This window comes from Staurois parvus, unplaced genomic scaffold, assembly GCF_062004578.1.
Source record: "Staurois parvus isolate SC_StPar_1 unplaced genomic scaffold, SC_StPar_1.0 ptg000297l, whole genome shotgun sequence".
Taxonomy (NCBI): domain Eukaryota; kingdom Metazoa; phylum Chordata; class Amphibia; order Anura; family Ranidae; genus Staurois; species Staurois parvus.
Window position 1 is genome coordinate 6,825,891 of NW_028318093.1, and position 19,994 is coordinate 6,845,884.

Here is a 19,994-nt window from a genome sequence, read left to right on the forward strand (position 1 = left end):
CGGAGCTCCACCCAAAAGGGGAAGTTCCGCTTTAAGGACTGCTCCCCGTTAAGGATTGGCACCTTTGGGGGGCTGGGGGGGAGCGGGTACCCGAATTTGAAAGGTACCCACTCCCACTTCCGGTCCGATTGTCTAGGCGATCGGAAACGGAAGGTGTCCTCCCTCCCTGTAGTCTTTTGGGAGACGTGACCGTTCCCAAAAGACTACAGGACCATTCATGAAGCGCAGCATTACTCGCGCATGTGCAGTGGGTACCTGGCTGTGAAGCCGCAAGCTATCACAGCCGGGTGCCCACACTGAAGATGCCAGCCTCATGGAATACAGGACAGCCGGTGAAATGAGCTGCAGGGGACACACCACGGGACAGAGGGACAGGTGAGTGGCTGTTTTTTTAAAAGTCAGCAGCTACAGTTTTTGTAGCTGCTGACTTTTATTTTTTGACAGGGTGAGTGGAACTCCGCTTTAAGACTTAAAATGCGTTGTAAATCTGAAACAGGAATCAAAAGGAGACACCTTATGGTGCATGCAAATGCTATAAAATTTCCAGCACTCCTGAAATCTAGGCATTCTTAAGCTGACTTTGATGGGAGTGTGAATGAAAGCTAGCTGTAATATTATAATTGCACTTAGTTAATGTTTATGGTGTTAACAAAAACTGTATCACCATTAATACTAGTGTGCAAATATTAGTATGTCCCTTTTCAGCCAATCGTCTGCAAGCCTGCTGTAACTTTTTTTATGACTATGTAAGTCAGTGTAATTTAGCGCTTTGCTGTGCAACCTCCATTTAATTTCATTAACCCTTTTGTGCAACCACCACAGGCACTGCACATTTCCTGTTAACTTTTCTGATCACTGTTCACTAACCATTTATTGAGCACTTTAAATTCAGCATGTATTAACAGAATTTCCTATTCGGTGCATGTTAAAGAAGAACTCTCACATATATTTTTTACTAGACCCTTATTTAATCCCTCGGGGAGCAAGTGTTTTATGCACTTGACCTCACTCTAATTGGCAGCCCTATTGCAGAGTAAAAGTTCGACTTTGTTTATGCTGGCTGTAGCTCTTCCCCAGTCTGAAACCCAATTTATGGGTGTATCTGTGGAGGAAAAAAATACAGCCTGCACAATAAAATATTAAAATAAATATACACACACGCACAGCACAGCCTGTCACTGACAGGAGAAGGGCAATGGTGACACCAATTTCTGCTTGTGTCGGATTTGTTCTGTTCAGAAGAGCAGGGGGGATTTCTGGAGAAGGGGATTTCTTCAAGATACCAAACTAAGCTCAAGTGCTTAGTTAGGGTAAAATCTATTCAACTGTAGGATTAGACTGATTTTTGTTTTTTAGGTTTACAACCACTTTAAATTCTGGAAATAGAGACGTATGGCACTATTAATCTCCATTTATCCCTACTCCATTGAGATTTTTGTTGTGGGTTATACTAGCTTTGAAGTAGTTATGCAAAAAGTCCTGATTGTATTTACTAGATTACTTCTTGTTAAATCTTGATCTAAACAAAGTGACTAGATTCTGCATGAATGGAAGAAAGTATATTCTTCATGAGGTCTGCAACAAAAGTTCTTTAATTTTCTCTGCTATGGAATACAAGAATGCAGCTGTAAATTGCTATATAGGTACTATAGAATACGAGCGTCTTTATACAGAATTCTGTTTTGTTTCTCCTTGTTGTGTTTTGATGTGATTTGGAAGTATCATCATTTATGGTGGCCAAGATCAGTTATCCAGGCATTCTGGCATGAATTTACACCGTACTGCTCAATGTTGCTAGCTATACTTCTGCTGTCCTATGTGTGATCTTGGTTAATGATACTTCATCTGCAATAAATAATTATAAATTGCCACTTATCCTGTTTTTCTAAAATGCAACTAATAGTTTGACTTTGGAAAACCTCTGCATTAATAACTCCTGAAAACGTTAACTAAAGTAATAGGAAGAATTAAGAGGCCTTTTTCAAATGTTACCACATCCTGATTACCACATCCTGGGCAGAATAAAATTAAGATATACTTTGCTTTCAGATTTGCCAGTGGTTGTTGTCTCTTTATTGTGCTGCTTATGTATGAAAAATGCTAACATGATTTTGTGTTGCTAACAGCAGTAAATCGGTATTCTAGTTTACTACTACATGCTGCTGAAGACACAGATGATAGCTTGCAACTTTCAATAGGCAATAAGAAATTGTCAGCATGTTTTTCATACAGAAGTCCCTTTTCACTCCAAGGCTCTCTGCTTACCATATTGCCAAATGTCTTGTACAGGAAAAAATATTGAAAGCAAATGTGTCATGAGAAAAATATTCTCATTGCTGTTGAGTAATAGCATATGATATTATGGTGTTCTGGAAAGTTAGAGAAAATTCAGAAGCCCTTATCTGAATACTTGTCCCAGGTCAGTGTCATAAAGTAGAACTCCAGTCCAGACAGTTGTGCTTTCTGAGAAACACTGGATTTTCACATAGAGAGCAACGCAATAACATACTCTGTTAGCTGCAGTACTTGAATTCTAGGTGGCACGGAGGTTTGCCTTGCCCGTAACATTTTCTTAAGTTGAAACTGGCTCTATAGAAGTTGTGTGCACCACATAGGACATAATAGCAGTGACTAATGTGCCCTAAAGCCCAAGGGCCTTTTTTCAGAGATAGTCTTATGCAGTCAATGGATCTTATGGAGAGCTGGGCATCTGCAGACAGGAAGTATTCCTGTTGCAATGCCCTTCGAAAAAAAACGTGGAGGCACGCAGTCCAGAGTTTTCCAGCAAGCACTTGGGAGACACATAGGGGGGCACAGTTGGCACTTTTTAACATCACTTCCTATTGAGGATTATTTAACACTGCTAAAATGTGTAATGTCTCACAGCTTTTTCATATGTATCTTACATATTTGTAGCTGTAACTTAAGGTAACTAATTTAGATACAGTTGCTTTTTAAAACCTCTCGCGCTGTAAAATTATTTTTTTGGAGTCCATTGAGGGACAGGAAATTATTGACCTTTTTGTGTTATGTCAAATACTGGAGGATTGGACAATGGAAATAACAAAAACCTGTAGGTCAGCCCAGGAAAAAAACCCTCTTACAACAGGCATGCGTTAGAGGTGATTGGGACCTCTGTCCCTCAATGGACTCCAAAGAAAAGGATTTTATGGTGAGCACAAAGTGTTTCCTTTCTGGTCCTTTTGAAGTACACAGGAAGTCATTCACCTTAGGGACTTCCAAAAGCGGCCCAACTGAGGGGTATGAAACACAGAAATAAACAGAAGTGGGAACTGCCTGCAGCTCAATGAGCCATCTGAAGATCCTTCCACTCAAAGCTGGCATCTGATGAAGCCTAAATATCCACCTGGCAGAACTTAGCGAATGTGTGAACAGAAGGCCAGCTGGCAGCCTTGCAAATCTGAAAGACAGTTGCCCAATTAAAAAAAAAACAAAAAAACCCAAGATCACAGATCTAGTAACGTGCCCTGCAGTCCTTTTTTTTTTCTCTACATTCATTCAAAGTCCATAATTTATAATGCTTATCTGAACTATCAGAAAAAAGGGGGCATAGAGCTGAAATTACACACTGCAGAGCTCAGTGAGGACAGCTTTAAGAGCTGATTGGAGGGAAGGAATACACCCCCTTCATACAGTATTCTCTTGGTGTCAGAAAATTTGTAAGAAGCTACTTGTGCAGATAGTGGAGGGCTGAGACTGGTAACAGAAATGACGCTTAGTGCTCTGGATAGAGACAAGTATACATTAGAGGCATATGCTTTTGTTTTTATTTCATTTCTGAGGTTTACAGAGACTGTAATGAAAAGCCATTGCTATCTAAAACCATTATCAAGGGCAGAGATCTGACACTTAATTGTAAATGGAGAGTCTTGGGACATGGGCTTTTTGCCTGTATGCAAATATGTTTGTGAGATAACCATCATCTATTAAAAATATTTATCAGCCTTTTTGTTATTCTCCCTCTGCTCAATAAGTAAATGGCTGTGGTAAGATATGGTGTTCTTGGGTTTTTCGATCCCATCCTGCTTCTGTGGTATACTCCATTGTTGTACCTCTATCTTTTCCTGCATTTTGTCTATCTTGATACTACATTTGGTCCTGATGGGGTTTTTTTTTACATTTTCCAATAAAGTACAGTCAATGTTTCTCATAGCCACCAGTTTGTTTCAAAGTTGCTTTGAAAAATGACTGTCAGGGAACAGTGTGAGAGTCCTGAGCCATGACCAAGGTCAATTGGATACCCAGCCTATGCCAATATACCACAGTAATAGGCTATAGAAGATATTATTTTTCAACATGTGCTTTTTTTTTTTTTCTATGTTTGCGCTTTTTGAAATCTTTCTTATTGAAAAGTCATTTTCCTTTACAACATTAACTTCTCCATATCTGTGTTTTTCAGCATTGGCAGTACCAGGGGATGGCGTTGGCACACCAGAAAAGATCATTTTTCCTGCTGAGAAAATAAGACTGAAATGGCAGCGAATACAGAAGGTTGGAGCTGGTCTCCAAAACCTTGGCAATACATGCTTTGTCAACTCTGTGCTGCAGTGCTTAACTTACACTGCACCTCTTGCAAACTACATGCTGAGCCGCGAGCACTCAAAGACATGTAAGTATGGCTTTTCATAAACTCTTTTTAAGCAGTTGGTCAAGTGTAGCTTTCAGGTGCCAACAATCTGTTGCTATTCAGCTGGTGCCTATTTATGATCGGATATGAGCCAATTGCTTCAGAAATCTTGAGGAATAAGTTAAATCTCTGTTTGAATTGGATTCATGACCTGAGAGAAACAGTTTGGGTTATCTTGATTTGCCTGTACAAATCAAGACATCTTTGATGCACCAGTTTTCACTCCTTTTTGGGTTATGGTCCTTTCCACACATTATGACCTTCATGCTCTATAATTTAATGGTGTAATTTGTGAAAAGTTAATGGTGTAATTTGTGAAAAGTTAACTATGGGTTAACTATAGAGCAGGAGGCTGTATGCCCTAGTTATTGACTTTAGACATGGCATCCTATTGGATGCATGATGCCGAACGTTTTTAAAAATGAAACCGTTTGACCATATGTCACTACCCCCTGATAACATAATACATGGTCTGTCTATTGGGAAGCAGATTACGTTTATTGATAAAAAGCGAGCAAGGGAACTTGGAGGAAAGTGATTTTCATATTTTTTTTCAATTGAATTTCATATCTGATCTTCCGTTTCCTTTAATGTTTCTAGCTGTAAGTTCTTGATGCTATGCAGCACTGGCTTCAAGCAAGATTGCAACCTATTGCTAAACTTGTCCAGTATAATCCTTGCCAGTGCCAGCAAATTTGCCCTGCTGTGCTGCGATACTTAAGTCCTTCCTTAAATGGGGAGCGTGAGCCAAGGCTCTGGAGAGCACACAGTCACATTATCTTGCTCTTCAACACCTACAAGCTGTTTTGGAGTTTTTTGGCCCTGGACTCATGGAGCAGCCCAGGAATTGGATGATACAACCACCATTTTGGGCAGGTATATATACCTTCTACACACAATGTCCAACTGTGACCACCACAATTTTATTACATTGATTTGAATTTGAATAATATTTTGGTGGAATACTCCAAATTCTGTTAGAAATTTTAAATACCAAGAAGTAGTACCTGTAGAGAGATTATCTTTCTGGGCTATATATGACATAAGATGGTTTCCTCCTGTTTTGTAATGGTAGCTCAAGCAGATAGGCTCTTAAAATTATAAAGGAATTCTACACCCAGTTTTTAAGTGTTAGAATTCCATTTAAGTGGGTTAAGTCTCCATATAAATAACCATGAGCGCTCTCCTTGGAGCTGAGTGCAATGTGCTTGCACCTACTTTGTGGTTTGATTACATGACCTCCGGTTGTATGGCAGCCTGTAGTGATGATGCTTAGATGCCATAGGTCAGCTACTTTATCCATTTGACAGTCCTCCTTGCTGGGTTATGATAATTGTCAGTGGTTAGTCTAAAATTTGGGAAGGCATTTCCCATACTAGATATCTTAGGTTTTAGAAGTCTTACTGGGTGAGACTACAGCTATGGCTATGTTTGTCCATAAATAAGTTGTCAAGTTGAAGTGTAGTGATTTTATTCTTCAAAAAAATAAGTAAATAAAATTATAGGAAAGTGTGTGCTTTGTGGCTATTGGCATTTTACTGGGTATGTAGTGTTTTAGTGTATACTTCAATGTTCAGAAGCAGAATATATTGACTTTTTCTCAGGTAAATGTAACATTTATGCTTTCTGGTCAGGGCTCTAAGCTAATTTAACATGTTTACCAAACGAATCTTAACTGTTTTTAAGAAGACTGTTAACAGAATTGAAGATGAGATTATACACACACCTGGATGAGTCAGAAGAATGATTCATTCCTACTTTCTACCTGCTGTGTAGGGCTCTGTCAAGCCTGAAAATAAAAAAAAAAAATGCTGCTCTGTGTAAATTGTCATTGATGCACCCTGCTCTAAATGTTTATTTGCAAAATAAAGGTATGACTGAAGAAACGTGAGCGATTTTATCAGCAGGGTTTAATCGCTACTGCAAAAGCTATTGCCAGCGATTTAGCAGCGATATGATCACTAGAGTCCTTGATTTGCTACAGCATTGGGTTGTACTCTGCTACATATCGCTCTCTCCAAACCCAACTATTTGTACCTAAACTTAACAATTGCTGCAATATTTCATTGAAAACCATGAAGCAATTTTGCTGCCAAGCCAAAACGCTGATGATTTTTGATTTCTGATCGCAACAGATCGCTTTGCAAATTTGTGTGGTTTGTCAGCCTTATGTTTTCTCTGCTGTAAATTTGTATATGACAGCTATTCTATGTTTTTGAAACAATTGAGTTTTATGGTTTTATTTTTACATAGCCCCCTTGTGTTGTGTTATACTGTTAGTGGCAGAATATGGTGTGTTGGGTTGTATAAATCTTACTGTATAATCTGAAGAGCACAAGCGCCTATACATACACTATCCTGTGTGCGTGGGAAGTGCACTTCTTCGGTAGTATACTTTTTTTTTTTTTTTTTTTTTTTCCTTTCCCCCCTTCATTTAGTGAGGGTAGATTGGCCTGCCTAGGTGCTTGTAAAAGCAGCTTGTGTGCACAGAACCTTACGTATTTCACCTAATGTGTTTTTATTTTTATTTTATTTTTTTTTGTGGTCAGTTTGCAAATTAAGTATATGGAAGCTATAGTATAGTGTCTTTTGTGTTTCTCCTACAGCAAACTGCTTTAATGATTACTATATTAAGGGGTGTGTGTGTGTGTGTGATATATATATTTTATTTATTTTAAAGCATTCCCACTTATCATATGGAATTTCTTTTCTTTTACCTGGTCACTAACTTTATAATTTTGTATGATCAACTTTTCAGCTTGAAAGACAAATATTCTTTGAGGTTCTTAACCAGTTAAGGATCTAGGATATGCCTTGTAAATATTGGAATTCTTCCTTCTGAGCATACAAGCAGCAGGTACCTGCTGCCAGTTTGACATCTAAGTTTCTGACCTTTTTTTAGCAGTACAGTAGTTGTAGTTATCTGTTCCTCCAAGACGTGAATTGCAAAATATCTATTTTATTTCTCATTCATTGAGGGACACAAGAATTTAGTTGATTATACTGCTGCTTGCAGGAGGATTGGACACTAGTAAATGGAGAAATCGCAAGCCAGCCTCCAGTATAGCCCCTTCTTTTGCAATATTGCACTATTGGTTCTCCTTTGTCTTGTCTTCCTACATAACACATCGTTATAAGGGGAAATCCTTTTTGAAGTTGGATGTAAGGAAGCTCTTGTATATAGAGTGGATATATATATGGAGAAGACATTTTCCCTGGGAATTGGAGGATAATATTGTATCCATAAAGTGCAATTTATTATCTCTGGTGAGTGCGGAATACATCAGTATTCACAGGAAGGTGTGGATCCGTGGAGTCTTTTCTCTGTATTACACTTATCCTAAAAAAAATTTTGGAGCACTATTTGCATGTTTAAAAGTGACTTTCTTTGTTTTTGTTTTCATCACTTTTTGTATTTGGACACACAATTTTTATAACTTTTTTTTTTTTTTCGTTTTGGTGGTTTTGGACATTTATTTTATAACCACAGAATTTATTATGAATTGTGTATAATTTTTTATTCATTTCATGTTTTGCGCTGTTTTATTGTTTCACTGATTTTTTTTTTTTTTTTTCTTTGATTTTTTTTTTCTCAATCTTTTTGACTCTTATCAAGGCACAGCAGCACTCGCTTTCAAATTTTTCACACAGTTCTTGTGGCGCAGGATGTTTTTGTTTTAGTTCTTGTTTTTTTTTTTTTTTTTGCTCGTGTCCTAAGAGGATTGATGTCTTTCCCAGCTTTGCTGAGAAAAATGATTAATTTTTTTTGTGCTGGCCTTTTTTCCTAATTTTTTATTTCATCCACATCAAGATTCCTTATTATATCCCTATTTGAGCTGGTCTCTATATATAGCAGCTATCCATGTTGGCATTACCTCAGACTAGCTTTTGGAATCTGACTGGATATGCAAAGCTAGCCTAGAATGTGGCCTTCGGGCACTGGGCTCTGCATTGGGGAGCTTTCCAGACCAGAGTGTACTGGTTAGTTTTGCGTGCTTTCCAGGCCATGGCACAGGCCCAGGTATGACTGTCTATAAAATTGTCAGTAAGGCTATATAGACTGAAGCACTGAGAACTACCTCACTAGCCTGCATCATTGGGTCCCATTTCAAATTCTTTGCCACCCGTCATTCAAGGCGTGGAGCATCACAAATACATGCTCAGTGCTCTTTTCCACCAGTCATTGTAAGAGGAAGCACCATATTGCTGTTACTTCTGCTTGCAAGTAACCTCATGGAATTCCAGTCTGTTATCACTGCCCACCTTAAGTGACTAGGTCACCTCCACCTGTCTGCCTTGGGTTTTTGAGTAATTGATGCCTTGCCTAGCATTTTGGACCTAGTTGCATACTGCTACATGGCTGCAATGTGTCTGCACACAGACACCGGGGGCAGTCCTGCTGCTACAGGTTACCCCAGCTTATACTCTGCTAGCGGTTCTGGTGGTGTCTACTCTACATCCTCTTCTCTGCGCACATTAATGGAAAAAGAGCCTCAACCCGCTCCCACAAGATCCCCTGCAAAGTCTCTCTGACCCTCCAGAGCTTTCATGTCCGGCTGGAAAATTGGTCCCTGTGACTCTGATTCAAAGTTACATTAGTCGATGCAGTGTAGTTACCTGCCATCCCCTCAGATTTACATGGGGCTTTTGTCTAGTATGTTTACCACTGCTCAAGGTAGAGAGACTCCCCATCTCCAAGCACAACTCCTCCTGTACGTGCCAGCCCAGCTCGTGTTTTGCATAGATGAGAACAAAGGACATCCGATCAGCTGCACGCCGAGCAATCCACTATTGAACCAAGATAAAACCAATACAGACAGTGGAAATATAGTGGGGGACTAGCAGGTAAACATGGTTCACGCTAAAGACAGCGCTTATGCATTACCTGGGCTTTTGTCTAATCTTATTGATTCAGTGCCTTCTACTCTGCAATTGTAGGATCATTCAGCTTTCCCTAGCTTTGGGTATTGTAGAGCTCCTTCATCTGCATAAAGATCTTCCCATTGCACCTACTATTCGAGGTATTCCCCTATATGAACTGGAAGCACCCTGAGATGTCTAACCTGAGTGTGCTGTAAATGTTCCCTTTTGAAAGGGAATTCGGTACAAAGTTGACTATTTCCACTGTTGTTCATCCATTGTCCCACCGAAACAGGAGCACCAGTAGTGAGGTAGAAGGGGAGCTTGCTTTTTAAAAATTAAACTAACACATCTTAAATCCGACTTGAGCTAGTTGGTTTTGCCCTCTGTTGGCATTGACATTAATCTGTTAGACCGTGTTTGTGGTTAGTTTCTCTGCATCGAGATCTCCTCAGCTGGTGTGGACTCGGGAGAGTGATGCTCCAAATATAATGGATTGTGACAAGATTTGGCCAATACAGATGTGCAGAGGCTCTGGGTGCTTTGGCTTAGACTGTAGACAGTCTAGGAAGAAGTTGGTTGAATCCCTCTCTTCTCTTACATCTACTTCTGTAGCAGGTGTCCCCAGATCTCCTGAGCCCTACTGAAGTCTACTTTTCAATCTGCGTTAAGATACACCCTGCACCTCTTCAAAGTAGGGCTGCCTGTGCATCCTGGAGGATTCTTTGGTGGTCTCCCTCTTCTGCATTCAGAGAGCTCTCCTTTTAGCCTTCAGGCTAATCCATGCTTTAGTTGCTTGTTCTCTTTCGGCTCAGAACCCTGCACTATACCTATTCTGTCTGGGTTTTTCCCACCTTGGGCTCCCTTGCCTTAGGCCTTATATTTCAGGTTCTGGAGTTGTGCCATATCTGCGCTCTCTTCCCCAATAACAGTTCCTGTCTATGGAACATGAATTGCTCCTCATGATATTCAATGCCCTGCAGGGTCCTCTCTTTACAGAGGATCTCTGTGACTTACAAGTCCACCAGAGTCATCACTGTCCACTCAGGATGGCCTCCTGTGCTGCCTCTCCTCAACCAGTACAGCTGCACCTTAGATATTTCCAGCAAATGGAGAGCTTTGCTTGGAAGCCCTGTGTCCCCCTGGTTTGCCAGTAGGTGGAGCACCCTAGCCTTGTGTTGCAGGTACCATGTGTGGATAACCATGTTTGTCCCCTATCCCAGGCTGTACAGCAGCCTTCTGGGGAAATTCTACACAATACCTCGCCTGCTCTTGTCCTTCATGAGGATTATGCTTGTAGCATTTTGGCTTAGTTTCTTAGCTCCCTTCACTGCTGTCAATGCTTTGTGGGATCTGGGAGACCCGAGATCCTCCCAAGATCTTTGTAGACTCATACCCTTGAGTTACTGTAATGGGCTCAGGGGTCTCCTTTACACCTTTTGTTGGTTATTAGGATGTACTATACTCTACATATTCTAGTTTACCTTGCTTGGTGAGCTTGGCTGTCTGGCTGGGTAGCCTTTCTTAATCAGTTTTATCCCTTTGACCCGAAGAGCTAGGGATGACAGGCCTTTAGCCTCCTCATGTAGACTGACTAGTCTTTTTTTTTTTTTTACCTGGGCATGTCTTGTGGTAGGTTCTTTTAAGACCTGTTTCTTCCTGGGAGTTGACCACATCACATTTTTTTGGTCCTTCGTTGTTGGTTGCTGGCCCCTTTTATTCAGGTTTGGTTATTGGTCCACCTTTTGTTTTTCCCCTTGGTTGAGTTGTCAAGTTCCTGTGCTCGAAGAGCGGTGTACCTCCTCCCTTCAGATTTGGGTTCCTTAGGAAGCTCCTGGATTGCAGGCGATCTTCATTCCTCCTAGTGAGTGTAGGGTTTTTGTGTTTTTTTTTTTTTTGCTTTTTTGTCCAGTCCTCCCGACTGTATCTGAATACCTATGTCTCCTCAATGCATGAAATAGAAAATTTGGATTTTTCTGGGTTTTTTTTTTGCAGTTGATTGAGGGACACAGGTCCCACCTCCTATGGTGGGGTGTTTTTTGTTCATGCCATTGGTACTGCTTTATCACAAAAGTGAGTGATGCTTGGTGGATGAGTGGTAATACAGGGGGCTGGCTAGTGTCTAATCCTTCTGTAGTTAGTAGTATTAGAATGTATCTGAATTGTCCCTCAATGAACTCCAAGAAATGGATTTTATGGTAAGTATAAAAATATATATGTGTGTGTGTGTGTGTATATGTGTGTGTGTGTGTGTGTGTGTATATATGTATATGTGTATATATATATATATATATATATATATATATATATACACAGTGGGGATTGAAAGTTTGGGCACCCCAGCTAAAAATTTGTATTAATGTGCATAAAGAAGCCAAGGAAAGATGGAAAAATCTCCAAAAGGCATCAGATTACAGATTAGACATTCGTATAATATGTCAACAAAAATTAGATTTTATTTCCATCATTTACACTTTCAAAATAACAGAAAACAAAAAAATGGCGTCTGCAAAAGTTTGGGCACCCTGCAGAATTAATATCTTGTACTGCCCCCTTTGGCAAGTATCACAGCTTGTAAATGCTTTTTGTAGCCAGCCAAGAGTCTTTCAATTTTTGTTTGAGGTATCTTTGTCCATTCTTCCTTACAAAAGTCTTCCAGTTCTTTGAGATTTCTGGGCTGTCTGTCACGCACTGCTCTTTTAAGGTCTGTCCATAGATTTTCAATTATGTTGAGGTCAGGAGATTGTGAAGGCCATGGCAAAACCTTCAGTTTACGCCTCTTGATGTAATCCCCCGTGGATTTCGAGGTGTGTTTTGGATCATTATCCATTTGTAGAAGCCATCCTCTCTTTAACTTCAGATTTTTCACAGATGGCATCAAGTTACCATCCAAAATTTGCTGAAATTTTATTGAATCCATTTTTCCTTCTATTCGTGAGATGTTCCCTGTGCCACTGGCTGCAACACAACCCCAAAGCATGATTGATCCAACCCCATGCTTAACAGTTGGACAGAGGTTCTTTTCATTAAATTCTGTGCCCCTTCTTCTCCAAACGTACCTTTGCTCATTCCGGCCAAAAAGTTCAATTTTAACCTCAATGGTCCACAGAACTTGTTTCCAAAATGCATCAGGCTTGTCTATATGTTCATTTGCAAAGTTCAAACGAAGATTTTTGTGGTGAGGACGTAGAAGAGGTTTTCTTCTGATGACTCTTCCATGAAGACCATATTTGTACAAGTATCTCTTTATAGTGGAATAGTGTACCACAACTCCAGTGTCTGCCAGATCTTTCTGGAGGGATCGTGCAGTCAAACGTGGGTTTTGAATTGTTTTTCTCACAATCCTGCGAGCTGTGCTGTCTGATATTTTTCTTGGTCTTCCAGATCTTGCTTTAACTTCCACTGTTCCTGATGACTGCCATTTCTTAATTACATTCCGAACAGAGGATATTGACATCTGTAAACGCTTTGCTATCTTCTTATAGCCTTCTCCAGCTTTGTGAGCGTCAACTATTTTCAGTTTCAGTTTTCTAGACAACTGCTTAGAAGAACCCATGGTGCTGATTGTTGGGGCAAGGTCAGATGAGTCTGGGCATTTAAAACCTTTGAGATTGACATCACCTGGTCTTCCCAGACGATGATTGAGAACAATCCATGACACTGGCAGGTCTCAGCTTTGCAAAGGGGGCAGTGCATGCTATAAATTCTGCAGGGTGCCCAAACTTTTGCAGACGCCATTTTTTTGTTTTCTGTTATTTTGAAAGCGTAAATGATGGAAATAAAATCTAACTTTTGTTGACATATTATAAGAATGTCTAATCTGTAATTTGATGCCTTTTGGAGATTTTTCCATCTTTCCTTGGCTTCTTTATGCACATTAATACAAATTTTTAGCTGGGGTGCCCAAACTTTTGATCCCCACTGTATATATACGCTGCCCACTTTATTAGGTACACCTATTCAATTGCTTGGCAACACAAATTGCTAATAAGCCAATCACATGGTAGCAACTCAATGCCTTTAGGCATCTAGACGTGGTGAGCACTACTTGCTGATCAAACTGCGGATCAGAATGGGGAAGAAAGGGTATTTAATTGACCTTGATTGTGGCATGGTTGTTGGTGCCAGACGGGCTGATCTGAGTATTTCAAAAACTGCTGATCTACTTGGATTTGCGCACACAACCATCTTTAGGTTTTACAGAGAATGGTCCAAAAAATAAAAAATAATCCAGTGAGCGGCAGTTGTGTGGGCGAAAATGCCTTGGTGATGTCAGAGGAGATTGGGCAGACTGGTTCGAGATGATTAGGCAACAGTACCTCAAATAACCACTCGTTACAACCAAGGTATGCAGAATACCATCTCTGAACGCACAGCACGTCAAACCTTGAAGTAGATGGTCTACAGCAGCAGAAGTCCATATTTGGTGCCACTCCTGTCAGCTAACAATAGGAAACTGAGGCTACAATTCGCACAGGCTCACCAAAATTGAACAATAGAAGAATGGAAAAACGTTGATGAGTCTCGATTTCAGCTGTGACATTCAGATGGTAAGATCTGAATATGGCGTAAACATGAAAGCATGGATCCATCCTGCCTTGTATCAATGATTCAGGCTGGTGGTGGTGTAATTGTGTGGGGGATATTTTCTTGGCACACTTTCGACCTCGTAGTACCAATTGAACATTGTTTTAAACGACACAGCCTACCTGAGTATTGTTGCTGACCATGTCCATCCCTTTATGACTATAGTGTATTCATCTCCTGATGGCTACATCCAGCAGGGTAATGCATCATGCTACAAAGCTCAAATCATCTCAAACTGGTTTCTTGACCATGACAGGTAGTTCACTGAACTCCAATGGCCTCCACAGTCAGCAGATCTCAATCCAATAGAACAACTTTGGGATGTGGTGGAACAGGAGATGTGCAGCCGAGAAATCTGCAGCAACTGCATGATGCTATCATGTCAATATGGACCAAAATCTCTGATGAATGTTTCCAACACCTTGTTGAATCCTATGCCACAAAGAATTAAGGCAGTTCTGAAGGCAAAACGGGGTCCAACCTGATTCTAGTATGGTGTACCTAATAATAAAGTGGCTAGTGGGTGTATATATAATGATCAGCCATAACCACTGACAGGTTAAGTGAAAACATTTGTGTCATTATAATGGCATCTGAAAGTCTGTGGGATATATTTAGGCAGCAGGTAAATGGGTTACGAAGTTGGTATGTTGAAAGCAGAAAAAACGGGTACTGCAGTTTTTTGTGTATTTGGCTATGTAGCTGTAGACCAGTCAAGGTGTCCATGTTGACCTGTGTCCACAACTAAAAGCTCCTAAAGTGAGCATCAGAACTGGACCACAGAGCAATGGAAGAATGTGGCCTGGTCTGATGAATCTCGTTTTCTTTTACCACCATGTGGATGGCCGGGTGCGTGTGCATAGTTCATCTGGGGAAGAGATGGCACCAAAATGCAGTATGGGAAGAAGGCAAGTGTGATGCTTTGGGCAATGTTCTAATGGAAAACCTTGGGCTTTCCATTCATATGGATGTTACTTGACACGTACCACTAAAATGTTGCTGAATAAGTACACCCCTCCTGTGAAAGTGACCTCTTTCAGTAGGATAATGAACTGAATAGTTCAAAGAAACACCACAGTGAGTTTGAGGTGTTGACTTGGCCACCAAATTCTCCAGATCTCCATCCATCTTGATCTGTGGGATGTGCTAGAATAGCAATAAGTCCAATCCATGGAGGCTCCACTTCCCAACTTAAAGGATATGCTACTGACCATTTTGTGCCAGATACTACAGCATGCTTTCAGATGTCTAGTGGTGTCCATGCCTCAATGGGTCAAGGCTGTTTTGGTGGGAGAAGGCGGACCTACTCAATATTAGGTGATTGGCCATAAGATTAGGGGTGATTGGTGTGTGTGTATGTATATGGATAGATGGCTATATTATATTAAAACATTTTTTTCAACTTTTTAAAATTATTTTTATGCTAAGTGTTTAACCATCCAAAACATTTTCCCTAGTTTTGAACTATGAGGGTTAAAACCCTTGTCAGTTTTTCTGCGATGTTAAAGAGGCTTCCTTTCCTTGTTTGCCAATCAGAAACTAAAGGATATTTTTTTTTTACAGGAATGCCAGATCTCGCTTAGATTTTGATGTGTGCCTGTTACGGATTTTCCATCACTTTCTGATCTAGTGAAACCACTGTCACTGGGATGGAAAGTAGGCTAGATTCTAATCATTCCACACTTTTATCCAACAATGTAAAGTTTTGGCCGTACATGCACTAATATTTGTGTATTTTGCACTGCTTTGTACCAGAAACTTAATGTCATTTGATATGGTGATAGATGGGGCAAATCACAGTATAAAATTGGCACTTTATAATAACTATTTAATTTATCACAGGTAATTGACTCTGCTTTTGCCCTTTTTAATAATTCTTTTTTTTTTTCAATCACATGCAATTATTGCGTTAATGGACTAATTGTTGCAATGTTCTAAGAGTTCTGGATAAGATGCATATAGCTTTCTCCTTTGCTAATTGTAGAACTAAATAGCCCAACATTATCCAGAATTTCTCTTCTGCCTGTCCCATAGTAATAATTTTTTTTTTATTTTCAAATGGATATTTACCAAGACAGCTTTGATATTCCCAATACATATCTCAGTGTAATCTTTTGAATATGACTTAGATGTGTGTGTTAGTTTTTGAAATGTAATTATAATTGTTCTTAATGGCATTTTAATACATTTTACTTTCAGGTCGAGAGCAAGATTTCTGTATGATGTGTGTTATGCAGTCTCACATCGTTCAGGCTTTGTCTAACACGGGCAATGTCATTAAGCCAACATGTGTTATTAATGACTTAAGACGTAAGTACATAATTATACCTTCCTCTGTTCTCCATAAAACACTGTATACTGCAATTTGGATGCCTTGCGTTACAAGCTGTGTTTCACTATTGTTGATACGGTGGTCGGAATCTGTTGGAAGATCTGGAATAGCAATGTCAAAGCAAGAATTTGTTTAGATAATGTTTTATTCAGAATTGTATATTCTCCTGTTCTTTGTGCTTGTAATTTGCAGGTATTGCAAAGCATTTCCGTTTGGGGAGTCAAGAAGACGCTCATGAATTTCTTCGTTATACTGTGGATGAAATGCAAAAATCTTGTCTCAATGGTTATATCAGGTAAGCTAACCATAGTAGGGCTACAGCTATATATGCATAATAAAGTGACATAGCCTGGTAATGAGATGATAAAAGCTCATATTTTTAATGTGTGTTTCACTGAAGATTTTTTTTTTTTCTCTAAATCAATTGAATGTGACTGGCCTTGTTTATGACAATATAAGCGGAAATAGCTTGACAATTTGCCTCATGGCCGTTTCATATTTCCGTTTCAGCAGCATGAGGTGAATTCATATATTCTTTAGATCCTGTCATACATTACGCCAACTCGTTCTAGTTAACGTTGGAAAAAAATGATCAGGAGGATTGTAGCTTATTTTCTTAAATATTGAGTGACACAGGAATTAGTGTCAGGTTATACTGCCTTCTATAGGAGAGTCTAGGACACTGGCAAACAGAAAAATTGTAAGACCACTCCTATATTCAGCATTCATCATTTGTTTATAGTGTCTTAGGAGGTTGGACACCTTTGCAGTTCCACTAAAGAAAAGTTTGATCAATTTTTGCATTGTGGTGCATGTCAGGCCATTGTGGTGCATGTCAGTAACTGTGCATCACTTTCCAGGCCCAGAGGCTGTTTGTGCTCAGCTACTAAGGGATTTTGCCTACTGAGGTTCTACGTGCGCTGCAGCACCACTCCCTGCAGTGTGAGTCTGTGACCCTCGTGGGCCCTTTAAATCAAGCTGGACCAGGACCCTTTGTCACCATCTCACTGGGATTCACGGTCTCAATAGTATCTCTGATGAGACTGTCTTTTGAGGCACCTCAGTCTCCTGCTATTGACTTAGGAGTTATTTCAAACCTTTATTGAAGCAGTTTGTATTACCCTGTATTTGGAGGATCAGCCTGCTGTCCTAGGACTTGTCTTTAAGAGCTTTTACCATTGCACTGACCTTTTTTGCTATTTAATTCAATTCTCTTTGTAGACTGGAAACACCCTAAAAGGTCCCCCCACCTGAAAGTTTCCATTTTAAAATTGCTGGTCTGTTCCCACCATGGATACTCCTGTGACCCACCCTAACAGGAGGACAACTGGGCTGGTTGATGTGCTTACCTTTCTGGATTTCACTGATGGATAGCTGCTGTCTCTCCTCAAAGTGGTTCTAAAGGCTGAAGGTTTTTTACCTTCATGCATTCTATGCATGAAGGTAAAAAACCTGTGTGCAGCAGTCCCCCACCAATTCTTACCTGAGCCCCATCTTGATCCAGTGATGTTGCCATTGGTTCCTGCTGCTGTAATTCACAGCCAGTGAGCCAAACGGGAGGGGGCGGGGCCAATCTACGGCTCTGTGTGTGAATGGACACGCAGAGCCACAGCTCGGGAGCACGCCTGCTTGGGTGCCTCCAGAGCAAGCCGCCTGCTCTAGGGGCACTCAGCAGGAAGGAGGGGCCGGGGGGGGACCAGAAAAGAGGAGGATCAGGGCTGCTCTGCGCAAAACCACTGCACATATCAGGCAAGTATGACATGTTTGTTTAAAAAAAAACTTTAATATCACTTTAAATCCCAGTTTAAAATTACTGGTCTGACCCCTCTGTCCCATTTTTGTGGTAAGTTGTCAGAAAGGAGATTCCCCCAATAATTCCTCCTCTGCTGGGGTAGTGCCCCGTTTCATAGAGCAGTTGGAAGAAATGTCTGAATCCTCATATTTTAAGCATTCTGGCTTGTTAAAAGCATCTAAATTTAGGACTGTTGGCATTTGCACCAGTCTGGATTTGAAATGTCCTGGTCCTCCTGGATACAATTTCACTGCAAAGGGGTACAAAATAGAATTTTTATCTCTGCCCTTCCTCGCTTTCTACCCTCCAATCTGCCAGCATCAGCTTATGATTTACTAGCTGCCTTGCACCAGCTTCAGGTTATGAGGGTTTTTATTCACACCTTTTCAGTCCCCAAGCTAAATGGAGGGGTCCATGTTGGACCTTAAACCTCTAAATTGATTTCTTTGGGTACTAAAATTCCATACAAGATCAGCAGGATCTGTCATTGCTTTTCTCAAACAAGGAGAATTTCTGGCATCAGTGCAAATGTAAGATGTTTGTCTACACATACCCATCTTCCCCTCCCATCAATGCAAAGACCTCCTTTTTTACCCAAGGTGGTCTCTCCATTTCACTTCAATGGGGAAATTGTCCCCCCTTCCTCTGTCCTGCTCAAAAACATGCAGAGGAAATTTATCTGCCTGGATTTGGTCAATGTCTACTTGACATCCACGGCTTCTGTTTGCAAAATAGAGTTCCTTTTCTTCTTACCTGCAGGCCTTCATGGAGGACATCCTGTGTTGTGGATCGGACAATTTATTTCCAGGGCCTATGCCCTTAAAATGGGTTCTGTCCTTTCTTATCAGAGCTAATGTCACCTGTTCTGTTGGTGTATCTTGGGCTTTCCAGCATCAAGAATCTCTATTTCGGATTTGCAAGGCCGTTATCTGGTCCTCTATTTATGTGATGTGTGCAGCTGGAAATATTATAACCACACATTACTCCATGAGTAGACTTCGCTTGCTTGAAAGGGAAGGGGAAGTGTGCACATTTTGGTAGCAATGCTGCAGAGACTCGGAGCCTGCAGATCGTTGCTGTCAAGGAGGTGTTCCTACCCGCATGGAAGAAGAAAAAAAAAAAAAAAAAAATATATATATATATACATACACACACACATATATATATATATATATATATACATATACACATATACACACACATATATATATACATATATATATATACATACACACATACACACACATATATATATATATACACACATATACATTTTATTTATTTTTTTAAATAGTAAATACGGCCAAAATTGTAGTATTTCAAATATATGTCAATATATTTGGGGAGAATATTTAAAAAATATATTTAAAATATATTTTTCTTCCATGTGGGTAGTGCCTGGCAAGAATAGGTAATTTCTATAAAAGGAAGGATTATCTGAGAAATGAGGTTCAGGAAGAGATTGCAAAAGTATTGTTTTGGGGTTTGCAATCTATTTACAGATTGCTGGTACTGTAATACCAATAGCAAGTTGTAAAATTCAGTGATTCACTGTTATAGTAGAAGATCCAAGACCCTACAAGGATACTTTAAAGATGCATTTATGAATGTTTCCACACTACTTTGCTAGGCGATTCACACATTTCTCTAATTGCATTCATTTGTGAAAATGTGTGAATCCTGAGTTAAATTTGTATAACTTTTGTGTGACATTAAATAAACCCCTTATTCAAAGTTCTTTTGACATAATGTTATAATGATTATATGAGTTTGCT

At 40.0% G+C, this 19,994-nt stretch overlaps 1 protein-coding gene across 3 annotated transcripts in view; it reads left to right on the top strand.

Moving 5' to 3' along the window:
- USP42 (ubiquitin specific peptidase 42) overlaps positions 1-19,994 on the top strand; it is a 93,404-nt gene that overhangs the window by 28,155 nt on the left and 45,255 nt on the right. For 2 of the 3 annotated variants that reach the window (XM_089682762.1, XM_089682761.1), the window contains exons 3-5: positions 4,421-4,630; positions 16,295-16,405; positions 16,620-16,722. In XM_089682762.1, the coding sequence (XP_089538888.1) occupies positions 4,421-4,630; positions 16,295-16,405; positions 16,620-16,722 (424 nt within the window). Of the gene's footprint in view, positions 1-4,420; positions 4,631-5,270; positions 5,525-16,294; positions 16,406-16,619; positions 16,723-19,994 lie in introns of those variants that run through there. The other variant, XM_089682763.1, reaches the window with a different exon arrangement.